The 18,819-nt window shown below is 62.3% G+C and overlaps 1 protein-coding gene across 3 annotated transcripts in view; it reads right to left on the minus strand.

Annotated features, from left to right (window-relative positions):
- Window positions 1-18,819, minus strand: part of GRM4 (glutamate metabotropic receptor 4) — a 97,592-nt gene that overhangs the window by 51,237 nt on the left and 27,536 nt on the right. For 2 of the 3 annotated variants that reach the window (XM_069488903.1, XM_069488901.1), the window contains exon 2: window positions 8,255-8,471. In XM_069488903.1, the coding sequence (XP_069345004.1) occupies window positions 8,255-8,471 (217 nt within the window). Of the gene's footprint in view, window positions 1-8,254; window positions 8,472-18,683; window positions 18,780-18,819 lie in introns of those variants that run through there. The other variant, XM_069488904.1, reaches the window with a different exon arrangement.

Genomic DNA, 18,819 nt, shown 5'->3' on the forward strand with positions numbered 1-18,819 from the left:
GAAGCGACTCGCGTAAGGCCACGCAGTGGTCAGGGATGGGGCTGAGGCGGGGAAACAGGCTGCTGGCCCCCGCCCGCCCCAGGCACTCAGTGGCCCCGGGCTGGCCCGAGCAGGAAGCCCCGGTGGAGAAGGTCAGGCAAGGAAGGGCGCGGTGCGTTCGCACGAGGTTCCCTCCAGAGCCACGCAGAAGGCAGCAAATGGGGCTCAGGGTGCAGGCTCGGGGCGCCGGGGCCCCAGCGCGAGCCGGGAGCAGTTCCACCACGCGCCCTCAGACAGGGGAGGAAACCGACGTGTCCCCTGTCCAGTGCGGACCTGGGCACAGAGCCCTGGGTGCTCCGATGGAAGAGGCTCTGTACCGGGGAGGGGAAAGGAACAACAGCAAGGAAGGAACTGGAAGAAAACAGGGTTCACCACAGGTTTAGGGATCTATCAGAAGCATCAGAGGTAAACAAGGAGCCCGAAGGGGCCGAGGGAGCGGGCTGCTGTGGAAGTGGCTGCCGGCGGACTCAGGTCTGGGCCCGAACAGCAGACACGGGGGACGCCAGCCGCCAGGTGGGACTCGACCTCCGCGTGGCAAGGGGGGCCGGAAGAGCCAAGAAAGGTCGCTGAGGCGTGTGAGGACCTACGCCCTGATGCATTGCCTGCACGTTGTGGATAAAGCTGAGGCCCAGAGAGGGCTGGTTACTGGCCTGGAGTCACACAGCCACCCAGAGACAGAGCCAGGACGAGAACTCTGCCCCAAGGCCCAGCCCAGCGCCACATGCCCACTACTGCAGCGGCTGGCCCGCCTGGCAGGTGCTTCACACGTGTGAACTCGCTCAGCCTCACAGCAACCTGTAGGGGAAGTATTACATTATTAGCATCCCCATCTGACAGGGGTGGAAACTGAGGCACAGTGCCCTTGAAGGTGGTGCAGCTCATGGTAGCAGAGGCAAGATTTGAACCCAGGCCATCTGCCCCAGCATCTGGGCTTCCAGCCACTACGCTGTCCTGCGTCACTGGGAGAAAGACAGGATTCAGAGGGGGAAAGCCACAAAGGGGCTGCAAGCAGCAAAGGGAATTTTTTTAAACCCCAAAGGAATCTTCAAACACGTTCCACAAAGGAGTCCGGTGACAGAAAACGCGGCTTCCTGTCCGAGAGGGAAGGGATGCAAATTCAGAGCAGAAGGGCTCAGCGTCTGACATCTCCCTCCTGTCGTCCCCGTCAAGCTTAGAGGTGAACGCAGACGGGAGCGTGTCCCCATCATGGTGTGCCAGGGCGAGCACACCAGAGACGAGGCCGAGAGAGCCAGGAAGGGTGGCTGCACTGAAAGAAAAGCAGCAGGCCTGATGACACCCCACCCAGGGGACGCACAAAACCCAGAGCTGTCAGGCCCCACGCAGGCCAGAGTGCAGAGGAATCCGAGTGGCCCCCCGGCGGCCAGGCAAGCGCAGGGCTCACCTCACAGCGGGACAGAGACTGGCCTGGCAATCGCAAGCAGTCACACTAATGCAAACACCTTGCCAGTCTCCAAGCCCTGGCAAGGAGCCCCAACTGGCACGCAGTGGGCCTCGTGGCTTGGAGGGGGCGCCAAGCCTGGTCCACTTAATTTCCACCCACGGCAGAGTGACCAGGGGGCAGACAAGGGCAATGGAAGAACAATGGGTTTCAGGTCGAGAATGGGGGTGACCGGCGGTGTGGCAGGGCCCACCCCTGTCCTAGGAGAATGGTCAGAGGGTACAGCACGCTGGGCCTCGGGCTGCAGGGTCCCCAGGTCGTGACTCCAGAAGGCACCGGTGGGAGAGCACAGAGATCTCCCCCAGAAGCTGCTAAAAGCCACCAACACTCAGATATACCAAGCTAAAGCCAGTGGCAGTGCCCCTTCCTGCCTCTCCCCCTCCCCTGGCTGCACCCCCAGCCCTCGGCTCATGCCAATCACCTGACAGCCTCTGCCACCATGCACAGGGCCCCCTTCACTCCTGAACAAAAACACCAAGTCCTGGAGGGCCACCATTTGACATCTGCTCCTTTAGGCCTCATGGGATGTCTGCCTTTCCAGCACTCTCGGAGAGACGCACTAAGTAAGCAATTTACGGCAAATATCTGAGGGTGTCTTCAGGATGGGCCAGAATAGTGGGGAACGTGCCTTTGCTCGTATGAAGGAAGGCTGGAGTGAGTGGCCACACAGCCGTCCACGTGGCCTCACCTTGGAGGTAAACTACCCTCCTGCCACAGGTGCGAGAAGGACGTCCCAAAAGGACAGTGACATGCCCCAGGGCATCAGGGTGCTCATCTGTCTACTCCGTCACCAAACATCTACTGAGGCCCTGCCACGTGCAGGGAGGGTGGGGGCAGAGCTGAGGGGGGCAGTCCCTCCCTGCCCTGGGAGCCCCGAGTCAGGGCAAGAGGTAGAGGGAAGTTTCAGCAGCTGGAGCCCATGTGACCGGGCTTCCCAGGGAGCCCAGGGGAAGACGCCCCGGACCCCAACTGCGCCACCAAGGGGGAGGGCAGACGAGGGAGGCCCCGCAGGGAGAAGGGGCTTAGCACTGAGCCTTGATGGGTGGGGAGGACCCCTCCGGGCCCTGAGCGGGTGGGCGCAGCAGGTGGACTCTATGGGCATGCACCCATATACTCCCTCAGCCAAGCAGACACAGCCCCAGGTGCCAAAAAATTTTTTAAAATACAGGGTTTGTCCTAAAAGAAACTCTCCTCAGCCCCACAGCCACCAGCACCAGGCCAAGCCCCTCCCTGGGTGCCATCTGCTTTGTCCATTCCTACGTCCAACAGCTCATGCTGTCCCCCACCCGGCACGCCCTTCCTCCCCTCCCCGCGCCCCGCTGGGCTGCAGCGCTGAGCCCTGCAGCGTGTCTCTTCGCCTCAGTCGGTGCGTCATCACAACCCTCTATCTGGTTACTCGGGCGCAGAGCACCTACTGCGCGCAGAGCAGGTGCCGGTCCGGCTGAGCACTGTCCCTCCCACGCCCCCGAGCGGGCCTGAGAGCAGGGCCCGGAAATACATCCAGGAAGCCGGCCAGCTGGGAGAGCCTCTGGCACTCCTGACCTCCAGGGCACACGCCGCAGGAAGAGGCACCGGGCCGGACCACAGTGAGGACTGAGGGGAGCGACCCCACATGTCCCCGAGATGTAGCGCTGATGGTCCCTGCCTTCCCACTCCCTGCCCTGTGCCTCCGGGAAAGGATTTCTGTCCTCAGTGAGTCACTAGAGGATGGGAGCAGCCTGGGGGTCCCAGGCAGCCTGACCCAGCCTCAGTGCCTACGCCCTGCCAGTCGGTTTGCCCTCGTGGCTGGGAGAAGGGCTAAAGAAGCGAGTCGCTGGGGCTGGGTTTTGTGACATCCACAAACAGTTGCTGAGCGGCTGCTGGTGCCGGGGCTGCGCTAGCTGCTGGACATGCAGCAGAGCACAGAACGGGCAAAAGTCTCTGCCCTTATGGACCATAAACAAATAAAAATTTTCTAGTCTGGTGCTATAAAGAAAAACAGAGCAGGGTCTCAGGAATGCAGAGCTTCCCCGGGAAGGGGCTGTTCCTAACGGGGAGGTCAGGGAGGCCTCTCTGAAGAGGGGACGTCCGAGAAGACACCTGAACGCACCGAGGATGTGGGCTGCACGGACAGGCGGAGAAAGAGCTTCCCCAGCAGAGAGGCCAGCCGGTGCAAAGGCCCTGAGGCGGGCTCATGCCCGGCGCATTTGAGGAGCGGGAGGAGGCTGGTGTGGGGGACAGAGCCAGGGAGGCAGCGAGGTCAGGGAGTGAGGGAAAGGCAGCAGAAAGGGCAGTGGGCCCCCCAAGTGCCACCCTGAGGAGTCTCTGGATCCTGGGGGTGCCCTGGGCCAATGTCCCAGAGCCCCTCTGGGTAGCACAGATCCTCCACGGGCGGCGCCCGTGTGCAGCCAGGGAAGCTGTGCCTGGAGAACTGCACAGCCCGGCTGCACGAGGAGCCGCCCGGCCTGGCCTCGGCCGCCCCAGCACACTCTCCCAGCCGGGCCCTGAGGCATCTGGATGCAGGTCTGGTGCTCAGCCCGGGGAGTCGGAGCTGGAGGTCGGAGCAGCCACAGCTCGACTCACCCGCGCCTCTGGAATACCAATGGGGGACGCAGCGATGACGCAGGCAGGAGGAGAGGCTCCGGAACTTCCCGCGTGCAGATATGACTTCTTCCAAGGACCAGGCCTGAGCCCTTACACTCCTTCCCGCCACACCCAGAGAGGCCCTCTTGTTCCCACCCTTGGGCTCAGGCCTGGATGTGCCCAGGCGTGCTGGATTCACTCCCGGGGTGACCCCATGGAGAGGCCTTCCTGCCACGTGCACCAGAGGTGGCACCGCTCAGTGGCTGCGGCGACCATCTGCTGGAGTCAAATCCTGCCCCTGCTCCTTTCTAGCTGTGTGGCCTCAGGAGAGCTACTTAAACTCTCTGAGCCTCAGTCTGGCCATCTGTACAGTGGAGCTGTCATGAGAGAGAAATGAGGTCATATGTACTAACCCGGGCCAGAGGAGGGCTCCATCACTGTTACCTACCAATATCATCCCCTCGCCAGCTACGCACACGCACACGGGAGCCCTGGGCTCTGACACTTGCCACTTTCACGTGACCTTAGCCAAGCCCCTTAACATCCTGAGCTTTGGTTTTCCTCATCTGTGAAATGGGGGCATCAGTGCAGGTAAACTGAGGCTCACAATAGCACCCCACAGGTATGGAAAGGCAAAGGGGATATAAAAGTTCATGCTCCAGATCCCAAACCCTAGGAGTGCCCACGATGGTGGGCAGGGGGCACCAGGGGGCACCAGGGGGCACCACGACATCTGCGCCCACATTTGTGCCGCCCCCTCGCCCGCCACCTGTCTCTCCCCATCCTCAGGTGACTCACCCGCGTTACCTCCAGAGCCCAGGCGAGGCCTGCTCTGCATGTCTAATCCTGGCCTGGTTGTGCTGCCAAGGAGGGAAGGGCAGCCTCCTTGCCTTCCCTGGGGCAGCTGCAGCCCTGGCCACAGCCAGCAGGCCCACACACGCGCACAGTGTCCTGCCCCGGCCACCGCTCGCCACCACACCAGCTACCCTGGGAGAACCAGGCTAGCCTGGGCTCCTGTGGTTTGGTCCCTAGCCCTGTCCCTGGACATGCCTGCAGCCTGCTTAGGGCACAGCATGGCCCTTGGGTCTTCCAGTCCCCCCCGGGGCTCCCCAGGACTGGCCGGGGACCAGGGAGGGCTGGGACTCTGAGTAATAACCTTCCAGTGTGCATTCCTGAGCTCCCACCTCCATGTGCGCGGAGCACGTCTCACTCTGACGACAACCTGTTTTATCCCCATTTCACAGATGAGAAACCTGAGCCCAGAATGGCTGACTTTCCCAGACCACATAGCCAGTACGTGGCCAAGCTAGAGTCCACGTCTGACAGAGCCACGCGCTGCTGCTTCTGCACGCAAGCGGGAGGAGACAGTGTGTGGGGCACAGGACCGGGACTGACAGCCCTAGCTCCAAGTCCTGCTCCGACACCTCACTGTGCGACCCTGGGCAAGCCATCGCACGTCTCTGAGTCTCAGTTCTCCCATCTGCAAAATGGGGACAGAAACACCTGGCCCACAGAGCTATCAGCAAGGCCCATGGTAGTCAGACACAGGCAGGGCTCGGTCCAGGGCCGCAGGACTGCCCCAAGCATGAGTGGACAGGGTGGGCGATGACCCGGTGGGCGATGGGCCATCTCAAGTACCATCCGGGGGCTCCCTGCCCACAGGACAGAGCTAGGTTACTATCCCAGCTCCCCCACATTCTGGCTATGTGGCCTTGGGAAAGTGACCTACCCTCTCTGGCCTCACTTTCCTCATCTATAAAATGGGTATAATTATGCTCCTCTGAAGGACCCCGAGCCCAGCACACAGTAGGCACTCAGGACTGGGTCACCACAACTCGGAGGTGCAAAGCCCAGCCTGGCGAGTGTGCCCTTCCCGCCACCCCTCCCCAGCGCTCCTCTGAGCAACTCACAGATGATTTATACTTCAGAGGACGAATCAATACACTATACGGCCAAAGACATCTTTAATCTTTCGCAGGGATTAGGCTACAAGGTACAGCGGCCTCTTTCTACCGGCTGCTCAATTCTGGTTTCAATTTGGCCATCTGGAGCTCGGCTCGATCTCTCCTTTCCTTTTCACCCGTCCAAAGACGTTCCTCCAAATCAAATTTCATTTCGCAGGTGCGGCGAGGACCCCTAGCTGCCTGGACCCCGGGCAGGCCCAGCCAGGCCCCCGGGGGCTGTCGCACCCTGGCATGGGTGGCTGCAGGAGGGTCTGGGGACTCGGAGGCCCAGCCGGGTGGGAAGCCAGGCCCTGGGCCACGTGGGGACGGCACACTGGGGGCGGCGGGCACTGACAGACGCCCCTGCCAGCACAGGAGCGCCAGAGCCGCAGGCCCGGCTCAGCGGCGGGTTCTCTTATTTTTCTAGGCTACGAGGTCCTTTCAGAAAATCTTGGGTAGATTTTATTTTTTCTAACCACCCGACACCTGATCAGCAGTTTATAAAAATTTCAAACAATAGTCTTACCTGCAGCCGAAACACAATGCCCTGACCCTATCCCAGGCCTCTCCTGACCCTCCAGGCTTTGTGTGTGCCGCTGTCACAACCAGCACTGCCACAGGGGTGGCCCACGTGGGCCTCAGCAAGGGGGCAGAAGATAGAGCAGGTAAGAACACAAAACGGTTGCCACCTCTAGCCCCGGAGCCAGCCTGCCTGGGTTCAAATCCCTTCTCCACCTCTGACTCGCCGTGTGACCTGGTGCCCAGGCTGCTTCTGTAAAACGAGGCAAAGCAGCGCCCGCCTCGGAGGGCAGGGACTGCTGGGCACAGAGGGAGGGCCACATGAGAGCCCGGCTGGCTTCTGGGTCCCTGAGGGCAGGGACTGCACACAATTGAACTCTAAGACTCTGGACACTCGGTCCCTTCCCTCATACTGTGCCTTTGTCCCCAGATCCTGCAGAGGCCACACCTTAAACAGAAAAGGCTTATTTGGAGAAGGGTTCAAGCCACTGGAGAGGACAAGAACCGGCAGAGCGGGGTGGGGGCACAGCCCAGAGGGAGGTGCCCGCATCTCGCAAAGGGAGAAAGGACACGTGGGCAGCCAGAGGGCGGGGGCTGTGGCTCTGGGGCCCTGGCCGTGTCAGCCGGTGTCCCAGGGTGCTGCTGCCAGCCGGCCCGGGGTTGGGGGGGCTCCTGCTCACCCTGCTTCCCCTCTGGCCCGGCCGCTGGGGTGGGGGTGGCCTGGAGCCTCAGCCGTCAGCCAGCGCTGGCCCACTGCCCACCACCTGCCACCCCCCACTGGGTGCAGGCACCCACGCAGCTTCAGCCGCACAATTAAAGGGGCTTATCCGAGACTTATAGTAGGATTGTGCCCGCAGGGTGTTACCAGCGCTGGCCTCTGGACACTCCGTGGTCCTCAGGAAAAGCAATTAGAGTCCTGGGGCCATGAGGGTATAAATATACAGACGCCATCACCCAAGGTCGAGGGCACCAGGCGAGCTGTTTAGATAGGGCCTTGGAAGAGACCAGGCAGGGCAGAGGGGCAGAGCGACCCAGGCTGCGGGGCCCTGCTAGGCTGCTGCTGTCGCCTGCCAAGGTGTTAGCCCTTGTTACCACTCAGCCACTTATCGCTGGCAATGCCTGGAAGCTGTCACTGGAGTGTCTGAGGACAGCAGTTTAAGGTAATGCAGTGAGTTTAATGGGGGCAAGTGGCATCAAGGAATGTGGGGGAGACCTCGAGGAGAGCGAATCCCCTGCTGGAGCTCCTCAGACCCCACCCACAGGGACACCTCCCTCACTGAGCCCAAACCAGCGCAGGCCCCCCGCTAATGGGAGACATACCCGCCCAGCCCCTCCCCCCACCACAGACAGCTCCGTTGTAGGGACTCCGAATTCCCCACTCCTCCGGCACCCCTGCCTGGCTGGCCACCCACCTCCCCTGTCCCTGACGCCCCCTCAAACAAGGCCCCTCCGTCAGCACCCCTCCCTTCCTCTATGCTGAGGGGGTGCTGGCCCCCTGGCCCCCACGCCAGGGTGTTGACAGTCCCTTCATCCACACGGCCACGTCCGCCAAGGCCTCCCGCCCACCGCATACCACCGACCCAGTGCCCGGCGAGGCCATGGGCCAAACCCCACTGCTCAAAGAAGAGGCTGAGGCCCACGTGGGGGCAGCCAGACGGCTTGGTCACCTTGCTGCGACCCCCCAGCCCCACCCTGTGCCCAGCATGGCCCTGCAGCCAGGCGCCTGACTCACCATCCTCGCGGGACTTCTGGATGAAGGCCTCCACGCCACTCTCGCCATAGCTGCCCTCCGAGGCCAGCGTGGACACGTAGTTCCACTTGAGGGCACGCACGATGTCCACCATGGCCTGGGCCTGGTACGTGTCCGAGGGCACCACGCGGGAGAAGAAGTCGTAGCGGCTGTTGTCACTCAGGTCGGGGGCTGTGGAGGCGTAGCTGATCTGGGGTATCTGGCGGGCGAGAGGGGCTGCTGAGAGGGCGGCTGGCACCCACTGCCCAGCCAGCACCACACCCCCACACGCCAACCTCCCTCCAGTCCACACAGCTTGGGACCGCCCCCGTGCACCCTCCCCGAGGGCGCTGCCTCCTCTCACCCTGCAGCAGACCCCGTGGCATTGACAGGACAGGCCCTAGCCTCACTCAGCAGAGGAGGAAACTGCGGCCCAGAACGGGTGGGCAAGTGATTGGCCAGCCCTGCCTCTGGCTCCAGCCAGGGTCCCCATGTCACCTGCCTCCCACTCAACTCTCCCTGATCCTGTCCCTCCCCAGCAGGGGTGAGGCTGGCATCAGGTCGAGAAAGGACTGGTGTGGCAGCATCAACCCTCCTCCTCCAGGAAGTCTCCCAGCTGGTCCTGCACCCAGTGGTCTCCAAGGACACCCCAATCCCCCACAAACATGTAAACACATGTACACACATATAAACACATACACATATATACACATGAATACACACACACACACACACACACCCACCCCAGGAGCCTCTGGGTGCCTCAGTTTACATAAAGAGCTACAAGATCCCAGCCCAGGGAAAATCCCCAGGCGGATGAGAGGATTCAGCCTGGGGTTAGGGGTCGGACTCGGGTGTCAAGAGGGGCCCTGAGGAGTCATTTCGTCCTTCCTGCACCCCCAGGCAGCCCTTCCTGGCCCTGCCCAGCAGACTTTGTCCCCATAGCTCCCTGCGGGCTCAGGCTCCTTCCTCCTGCTCAACTCAAAGGAGGCAGAGCCCGGCTTCCAGCTCCCCACCCCTCACTCTACCCCCGAGGACGGACACCCAGGAGGCAGGGGGCAGGGGTGCAGCAAGTCCCTTCTCCCTGTAGCCTGGGACGCTGGCTCCAGATGGGTACAGGCCTGGGGGTCCCACAGCGTCTCAGCAGCAGAGCAGACCCAGGCCTCCTCCCACCTAGCTCGCCAGCTGTAGCACCCTCCTGCCCCCACTGCCCCCACCTGCCCCCACCCCAGGCAGAGGTAGGGCTGCCTTTGAGGTGCCCCTGCCTCCTGTAGTGACACCCAGCCATCCCCAGGGAACAGAGGGGCACTGTGGACCCTCCTCCCCGGCCCCCTCCCCATCTCCAGGGCGCCACGCGGGCTTCCCAGGGCTGGTCAGTGGCCTGTGCGCTTGACCCGCCCCCTTGTCCCACACGGACTCTCCCCCTTCCTGTGTGCCCTCTGCCCTGCCCAGGAGGCCAGGGTGCGGGGGCTGGGCCGGTGCATATTGATCCAGCTAATCTGAGAGTTTATCCCTCTAAGGAATCCTTAGGATTCAGTCCTGGCCAGGACGTCAGGCCTGTGGCAACTGACGGCAGGGAATGCCCCGGGACAGGAAGGTTGGGGGTGCCGCAGGCAAGAGGTCACCCATGGCCAACGCCTGGGGTGTCCCTATCCCTGGGGACCTCCTCCCAGACCAGACAGCGCCCCTTCCTCAGGATGGAGGCAGAGGTTTTGCCGACCTAGAAGCCCGACTCCAATACCTAGACAATCAACTCTACTCATGGCAACAGACTTTTCTGAGCATCTCTTTTGTCCTAAGCGCCGAAGACAGCCATAGACAAGATACGCATGGAGCTTCCTTCTAGTGGGAGGAGCGGAGCCCAGCAAGCCAGCAAGTGACCAGGACCTTTCCGCATGGCAATGAGGCCCCCGACAGTGGCCTAAGGGGATGGGACGGCCAACTGGGCAGGTGGGAAGGCTGGGAAAGGCCTCCTGGGCAGGTGACAGCCAGGCAGAGCAGCGTGGCAAGGCTGGGCAGGTGTCCGAGCCAGGGAGCAGCAGGTCCCCAGGGAACCAGCTTGGTGTGGGGGTGGCAGAGCGAAAGGCCAGAGTGGCTGGAGCCAAGTGGGGGAGGGGAGGGTCAACACCCAGTGGGTCTAACAGCCACTGAATACAGGGACAAGTGACCAACGGGAAGACTGACCAGGGGCCGTGGGGTCACCCTCCACTAAGGATGCCCATTGCCCAAAGGGCACGGCCGGCTGAGCCCCTGTGATGCCATCCCCAGCCAGCCGGGCGGCCCCGCACTCCCTCCCCCCACAGACCCAAATCCCTGGGGCCTTCCGGGGAGAGGATGGGAGTTGGGGGAGCAGTGGATTGGTCTTTTCCGTTTTCTGAGCAACTGAAGGTTAACTCCTCCATAAAATGCAGCCTGTGGTCTCTATGAAAGCGCACGTACTACATTACTCACTGTGGCACTGCTCGGAACAGTCAAATTTTGGAAACAAGCTATGTGTCCATGGCGGGGGCGGGGGGGGGCGGGGATGTTAAGGACATCACAGTGGTGCGAGGAACACTACGCAGCTGTGAAAAAGAACAGGGCAGGATGTTTCCATGCGGCTCTGGATTGTCTCCGAGTCGTTGCGGGTAAGAACAGCCACAAGGAAGTGGGTGCAGACGGAAGGGGCCTGTCGTGGGGGTGGGGTGGCGCTCGCCCTGTCGGGGACACACTGTGGGCTTGTCCAGCGGGAGGGACCCAGGCGGCTGGGGCAGGGGGGACAGCAGCTCTGCCCTTTGTATGTTTCCGGGCAGAGCCATGCACATGTGCCGCCTGTTTGGAAGGCCAACCACCCCGAATGCACACGAGTACGTGTCCCCTCCTGCTCAGCCAGCAGGGTCCGAAATCAAGCCGGGTCCTCGCTGCCTCAGAGAACACTTAGCATGAAGACAGCACCCTCCGAAATGTGAACTGATGCGGTATTTCATGATTCATTTTTAAATTATTGTTACTTTTGAGGTCTGAGAATGCGATTCGTTGTGGCGGGTTGCTTTGCTTTTAAGAGACCTTATCTTTTAGAGCAGGGTCTCTCGCCGCGCTATTGAACTCTGCGGGAGGTGAAGCCCGTGACGGGGGCACTGTCCTGCGCTTCAGAAGGTGTTTACAGCATCGCTGGCCTTTACCACTAATACCAGTCGCACCCTCCCCACCCGCAGTTGTGACAACCAAAAATGTCTCCAGACACTGCCAAATGTCCCCTGGGTGGGAGGCAAAACTGTCCCCAGCTGAGACATGTACAGAAATACTGAGGCAGGAAGTCCTATGATAGCGTCCGGGACCTGCTTCAAAGGATCGGGTTGGGGACCTGAGACCTGAGGAAGAAGAAGAAACAAATTGGCCAACAGGTGACAATTGTTGAGTGGAGGCCCGGGCCCTGCTTCCAGAAGCCCCTGCTCTGCCCCCAACAGTCCCTGAGATGCTGGGGTGGGAGTGGAGGATGACAGGCCCCTGACAGGGGCGGGGGGACGAGCCAGTCTCCTCCCATGGTCCCACCTCCCAGCCCCCACCCGCCCTCCTCCTGGCCTCCCTCCTCAGCCCCAGGCCCTCCCGCGCTTCCCGGGGAGATTTCAAGCAGAGACTTGGGAGCTAAATGGCTTTAGTTCAAATCCCAGCTCTGCCACCCACCAGCTGGGAGAACTTGGGAAAGTGACTTCACCTCCCCAGACCTCAGTTGCTCCAGCTACAAAATGGGAGTAATTATAATAACCGTGTCATAAGGTTGTGGGGGTCGCAGGGTCGCACGAGGGAATTCATGCAAGGTCCTCAGAGCAGCGCCTGGCAGGGCACTGTCCCCCTGAAAGGCGAGCCCTCCCACTAAACTTTCTCTCTCCTCTTCCTCTCTGACCTGTTTTTTTACCTCCTAGGACTCTCTGCCTCCCCACTCCCATCCCGAGCTCTCTCCATAGTCACATCGTTGTCATTGTCATGGGGACGTCCTGGGAATGCTAACAGGCTCTCCAGGGCTCTCCTGCTCTGTCCCAGAAAGGAGGGGCTGAGGAGGGGTAGGGGCCAGGGACCCCCATGGGGACGCCACAGGCAGGGCAGGAGGCCATGTCTGCATCTAAGCAGGTGACTGTGACAACCTGGCCCAAGGGGGCTCTGACATCAGCTCTCACTGTCCCGCAGCCTGGCTGGGGCGGGAGGGGGTGCTCCATTTACATGCTCCCCTCCCAGCAGCGCCAAGAGGGGAGGGAGGCAGCAGTGCCCGCCCCGTGCCAGCTGCTCCGCCTGTCCGCCTCCCTCACCCGGGCACCTCCTGTGTGCTGAGCACTGTTCTAGGTGCTGGGGACACCCCATCTTGTGTCACATCCCTGTGGGGCAAGAGCCAGCAAGAACCCAGATTCCAGCAGAACCTGCCCAACCACAGGCGTCCTGCTCTAGGCCCGTCTGTCGGTCTCTTTCCCCTCTGCCTGTCTTCTGCTCCCAGAGCCCACGATCTCTTCTTCTCACACCAAAACCCCCCTGTTCATCAAGGCCCAAATGTCACCTCCTCCAGGCAGCCCTCCCTGAGCCTGCATCCTCCAGAGAGTCTGCTCAGCCTCCCACAGCCCTGAGCGCAGCTGCTCCAGGGGCACCAGGCACAGCCTCCTGGCGCTGCACTTCTCTGTCTGCTCGTCAGTTCAACCCCCCTCCGAGCCCCCCTCGTCCTGCTGTGTTGGGCAGGTGTGGATCCCACCCCCGAACACCAGTCAAGAACCACCGCGTCCCGGAGGCAGCAGCAGAGAAGGCAGAAGATGTGTGGAAAGTGCTCAGCTGGCTGGGCGCCCCCAGGAGGAAAGGTCTCATGCCTGTCCAGGCGACACACAGTGTGCCTGCAGCTGGCACCCAGGAAGCCTCAGCTTACGTAAGGAGTGAGAGACTGAGGGGGAGTGTATGAACAGGCCTCCTCCCTCCCCCTCTCTCTGGCTTCTGAAGTGACGAGCAGGCCCATGCCACGTGGGGAAAGACAAAAGCTGCTTCCGGGCTCGAGCAATAATGAAGATGGATTCCAAGGACGTCTGTGTGTGAGTGCGCGCGGCGCCCCGAGCACATGGCACACAGCACGTTCATTCAGTGATTCCGCCTGCACACACCCGCCAAGCACCAACGGCCTGCCAGGTGCAGTCCCTCGTGTGGGGACAGAGCATGGACTCCTGCCCTCGAGGGGCTCCCCTGTAGACAGAGGCAGGAGGTGGGGAGGACAGTCGTAAAGCTGCGGAGTCCGTCAGACGCGGACGAGGAGCCAGGAGGAGAGAGAAAGGGGGAGACACGGAGGCGTGTGAGAGAGGGGCTGCGGGGACCTCTCTCCCAGGTGACATTGTGGGAGACCCAGGAGGGAGGGGTGTTTGAGGGAAGGTGTTTCAGGCAGAGGAAACAGCCGGTGCAGAGGCCATATGCGCACGCGTGTGTGTGTGTGTGTGTGTGTGTGTCTGCAAACACACGTGTGCTTAGACCCTGGATACGCCCTTGGGCCGCCCCAGGCCTGGCCAGCAGCCCCACACGCCCGGTGCAGGCACAGCAGCACTGGGTGACACACGCGCGGTGTCCCAGATGGCCCACAGCTCAGGCTCTGGGTCACCAGCTCCCAGGCCAGAGTATCTGAAGACCCCCTGAGCGCAGTGGTCCTCCTGCGCCACCCAGAGGCGGGGCAGGGTGGGGTGGGGCGTCTGCTGCTCTCAGAGCTGCCCCAGGGCACGGTGCTCAGGGCCTCTGGAGGTGTTCGAGGCTGTTCAGAGCTGTCAGCTGTGAAATCCCCACCCTGACCCCTACGAGGCCTGACGTGCCCCAAGCCAAGCGACCAGACATCCAGGGCCATCTCCATGGATACCCCAGGGGCTACCTGGCACACACCACAGTCCTGTCTCCTGGCTCCTGGCCTGCATCTGACGGGCTCGGCTCGGTAGCTCACTACCACCCTCCACCTGCCTCTGTCTACACTGCAGCCCCTCCAGGGCAGGGGCCAGTCCACCTCCCTTTCCTGCTCTGCCCTGACGCTTGGCACAGCACATGCGTTTCCGGCACACTGTGGACCAGCCTGCCAGGGCTGTGACCCAGCCTTGCTCTCCAACTGTGCAGCCCTTCGGCAATCAAGTGAACTCTCTGGGCCTCAGTTTCCCCCCTGTAATCACAACAAGAAGAGAGAGGACTGCATCAGTGAATACACAAATAGTGCTTAAAGCAGCGCCTGACACACGGGGTCCCTGGGCCAATGCTAGATATTCTTATTAGAGAAAAAGGCAGGGCTGGGACCATTGTGCCCATTTTGCAGGTAAGGAAACTAAGGCTTAGAGAGAGGATAGTGCCCTCTGAGTATCATAGCCGGGAGCTATCAGAAACCAGGTGCTGATGGAGCTGCCCTGCCCCCAGTCCCCACCTCCCGGCATGTCCTCCGGGCCCGGCCTTGGGCTCTGCCCACCCGCGCTGCTGACTCTGCTCTCTCCGCCCCACCCACGGCCGGGCCAGGCAGCCACAGACTGAGGCTGGGATCCTGCAGCCACCTCTAGCCACCAGCCCAGCCAGGCCAGGACCCGGGCAGACCTGGAGATCCCCTCCCACCTGGCACAGCCCCTCACTCAAGAGCAGGGGGCCCAAGCCTAGGCTCGGATGCCCACTCCTCGTCCCTTTGACCTCGGCAGCTACAGGCCCTCGGCCGCCCGGCTCTCAGTGTCAGCTGTTTTCTTCACAGATAAAAGGCAGCGATGCTTTTAGGTACATGAAAGCTGCAGTGGACAGGAGTGTGCGGCTCAGAGACAGCCGGCCAGAAGGGAGTGAGCCGGCTGCCCGAGGCCCTGCCGGCCCCGTCCCCCACCTGACACGCCTCACCCACCTGAGCCCTGCACCCTCCCCCAAAGGGCCTCTGCTGCGCCCAGGTGCTGAGGACACGGGTTAATGCCCTTCAGAGAACTAGCCTGGCAGGAGCCAGACTCGTGGCAGAGAGAAGGAAGAGTCCACCACGGGCAAGGGGCAGAGGGAGGACGCTCACGGGGCAGGGTGAGTAAGGGGAAGGAGCTGGGGGCCAGGCGGGCTGCTGACAGAGGTCCAGCCACAGGGGCCCCCAGGCCCCGCCAAGGAGGGCAGGACTTTCCAGGGAGCCCGGGGGCACTGTGGAGGGCTCCTGAGCAGGGCACAGCGGCCAGGAGGTCCTCGGCCTGCTGGGGAGAGTTTGGAGAGGGCAAGCTTGGGAAGCCCAGTAGGAGGCAGCAGCCCAGGCCACACAGTGGCTGGTGGTGCCTGGACCAGGGCAGGGGAGCCAGGGTGAGGGGGGCGGATCAGCGGGCACCTAGGGGAGACTTGGGCACCAATTCTGTGTGGGAGGGGCTAAGACAATCTGTTCTGGCCTTGGCCACGAGGACAATGGAGACGGGGCCGAGATGGAGGCCCAGGAGAAGGGCAAGGCAGGGCAGGGGCATGAGTGGGCTCTCGGGGTGAGTTTGAGGTGGCCGGGCAGCCAGCAAGGTGACTTGGAGGTGGGGGGAGCGCAGGTCTGGGGCGAGTGGAGCAAAGGACAGTGGAGGTGGGAGGCCACCGTGCTGAGAAGCTGGGAGCCAAGGCCGTGGCACGGTGACACTGCCCAGGGAGGCCGAACAGGGCAGAAAGGAGGTCAAGGCCCAGGCCCTGGAGAACACTCAGGGCTCAGATTCAGGGCGTGGGCAGCAAGGAGAGGCAGAGGGGCGGGGGGAAGGGTCCTGGGAGTGAAGTGCCCGGAGGCTGGAGAGGGCAGGGCTGGGGGCACAGGGCAGGCCCCCGCGGGGTGGGGAGAGTCGGGCTGGCGGCGCTGAGGAGACAATGGAAGGAGGCCGCACAGACGGACTCTGCTGGAGCCGGGGCTCAAAGGGAACAGAGGGTGGCGCAGAGGGAGACGCAGGGCCGGGGTTGGGGCTGCTGGGAAGGGCAACCACAGAGAGTGGGGACATGGTTGGGGGTGCAGGGAGACCCCAGATGGCAGCAGGGTGGGCCTAGAACACGGTGAGGGCACCGATGGCCCTCAGCCGTCACCGGGCCCATCGCTGACATGGATCCCAGGTCCAAGAGCAGAAGCCAAGAGTGACCCGTGCAGCTTGGGACAACCCCAGGAGGTCCCCCACACCCACACCCTCCACGGCACCCCCTCCCGATACCACAGGGGAGGCCCCGGGGACAGGGTGGGGGGCCTGGGCAGGGGTGGGGCTGGCACAGCTGGGTGGTCTTCGGGAGGACCAGGACAGGCCCCAGTGGGGAGACCATCTGCCCCCACCCCGGGGGCCTCCTCTGGGGCCACACGCTGGGGCCCTTCCCCTTCCGCAGCCGCCTCCCCCACACCCACCTGGGCCATCTAGGAGCACCAGCCGCTTCCCCACAGACCCTCTGGGAATTCAAGTCAGGCCGGCCTGGGACGCGAAACCTCCTTAACCAGATCGTATTACTCCACTCTGCAGACAGACCAGCCGCAGACTCCAGACTCCCGGCCGGAGCAGCAGTCACTCTGGGGTCTGGCCACATGCCCCTGTCTGGCCCTGGGCTGGCTGGCCCAGGCCCCAGTGCTCTCCATCAGCCTGCAGGGCCCAGCCTGGGCCAGCCTTCACTCGGCCTTCCCGGGAGCTGAGCCGGCCAGAGTCACCGCCCCAAGTGACCACCCCAGGGCCCCCAGCTTCCCCTGCCCTGCACCTTCCGCAGGCCTGGAGACTGGCCCCCTTCAGCCGGCCCTCGCCTGCCCCATGTCACGGGCCGCTTCCCTCCACGGGGCCTGCGGAGCTCCCACTGCGAGGAGAGAGCAGTCTGACAGCGTCCCAGGCTTCAGACACTGTCATCAGAAACAAGGCCAACACGGTCCCTTTGCCTCCGCTGTTCCTGCCGCCACCGGCCGCACCCCTGCACGCTCAGCACCCACCCACGCGCCTCAGAAGCTGTCGATTCCTTCATTAATTCTCTCACGCAGTGCCGAGTGCTCAGCTCCCACGACGTGCTCCACACAGTCTCAGGCACAGGGCTGAACGCAGCAGAGACAGGTCCCTGCCCTCGTGCGGCCTACGTTCCAGAGGGAGAGACCATGGGTACTGGGTGGACACGCACGTCACTAACGTTGCGTGCTGGTCACAAGAGCCATTGGCCAGGCGTTCCCAGTGCTCGGCCTTCCTGACCCGTGGTGAAATCTCAAGTCCCCGCCCTTGACGCTGGCCAGGGCCACGGATAAGCTCCGGCCGATGAGCCAGGAGCAGAAATGCACCCCACTTCTGGGCCGCAGCACCTCGTCACAGGTGCGAGACCCTGCAGGGTGCACGTGGCCTCTGCTGCTGTGACCGGCAGCGCTTGCGCCCAGCCTGGGGCCCTGAGGGACGGGGCAGGGCACCCCGCCAGCCCGCACAGACACGCCTCGGCCAGTGCGAGGTGTGTGCTACTGTAAGCCCCAGAGACCTGAGGGCTGTCTATTGCTGCAGCGTCACCTCACCTGTGCTGACTGACACAGCAACAAACGTCACACTCAAGCTCGGCAGAGCCAGGAGGGAGCCTCGTTTATCTCCGCCAAAGGCCTGGGTGTCCCACACTCATCACAGGCTGGCGATGGGCTGAGTTGGACTGAATCAAATCACAGACGCACCCACAATCATCACCACGTAAGAGCCAGCGCCCACTGGGTGCTTACTGTGTGCCGGAACTCCCCAGTGGTTTCCCACACCTCATCTCCTTCAGTCTTGTAATAACCCCACGCAGCAGGCCTCCGATTCTCCGCATTTCTCTAAAACCGAGGTACAGAGTACCTTGCCCACGCTACTTGCAAGTAACCTGCCCAAGGTGACACAGCTGGTGAGTGGCTGAGCCAGGATTCGAACCCAAGGAACCAGCTGCAGAGCCCCTGCCACTCACTGTCACGTAAAGCCTCAGTCTGTCTCCTTACATGGTGGGCCTACACATACACATGCGTGTACACACCGCACACACGCAGAATCTGAGGGTGGTGCACACAGCCTCCAGCTCCAAGGCCGCCTGCATCCCCTGTAGGGCAGGACCGTGGGGCGGCAGAGACAGCCAGCCCTGCTCCTCCGTTTGCTCAGCCCCCACCTCCCCGCAGGGCTGTTGCACTACGGCTGACGAGGCCCGTCTGTCTCCAACACAAAGGATCGGGCAGGGGTGGGGGCCAGGGACCCTGGAGGATTGTATAAAATGGCTCTTCTTTGAGCAATAGCTAATTTCTAAACATAATTATTAATTTCATGCTTATCATATGCAAACCTGTCTCCCAGACGAGATGAAATTGATTTAATTAGAAATTCCATCATCAAGCCTTTTGGATCCGAGCTTTTAATTAGGATCACCAACCCCACCTGAGGCTGCCAGAGAGTGAGCTACGGCCCCTGACTTCTCTCCCTGGGGCCAAGGCACAGCCAGGGTGTGTGGGCACCTCCACTGCCACCAGTGTCCCACTGGCCAGGATCCTTACCTGTCCCCTGCCTACGCAGCAAGGCCCTGAAGTCACAGGCAGCCTCTTTTTTCTCTTGGCACCATAATGGGGAAATAGCTCAGGAAGAGTTTGCATGGTCGTGCAGCCGGAATGACTGGAGCATTTAAGGTAGGCA

Source organism: Eulemur rufifrons, chromosome 15 (genome assembly GCF_041146395.1).
Source record: "Eulemur rufifrons isolate Redbay chromosome 15, OSU_ERuf_1, whole genome shotgun sequence".
NCBI lineage: Eukaryota > Metazoa > Chordata > Mammalia > Primates > Lemuridae > Eulemur > Eulemur rufifrons.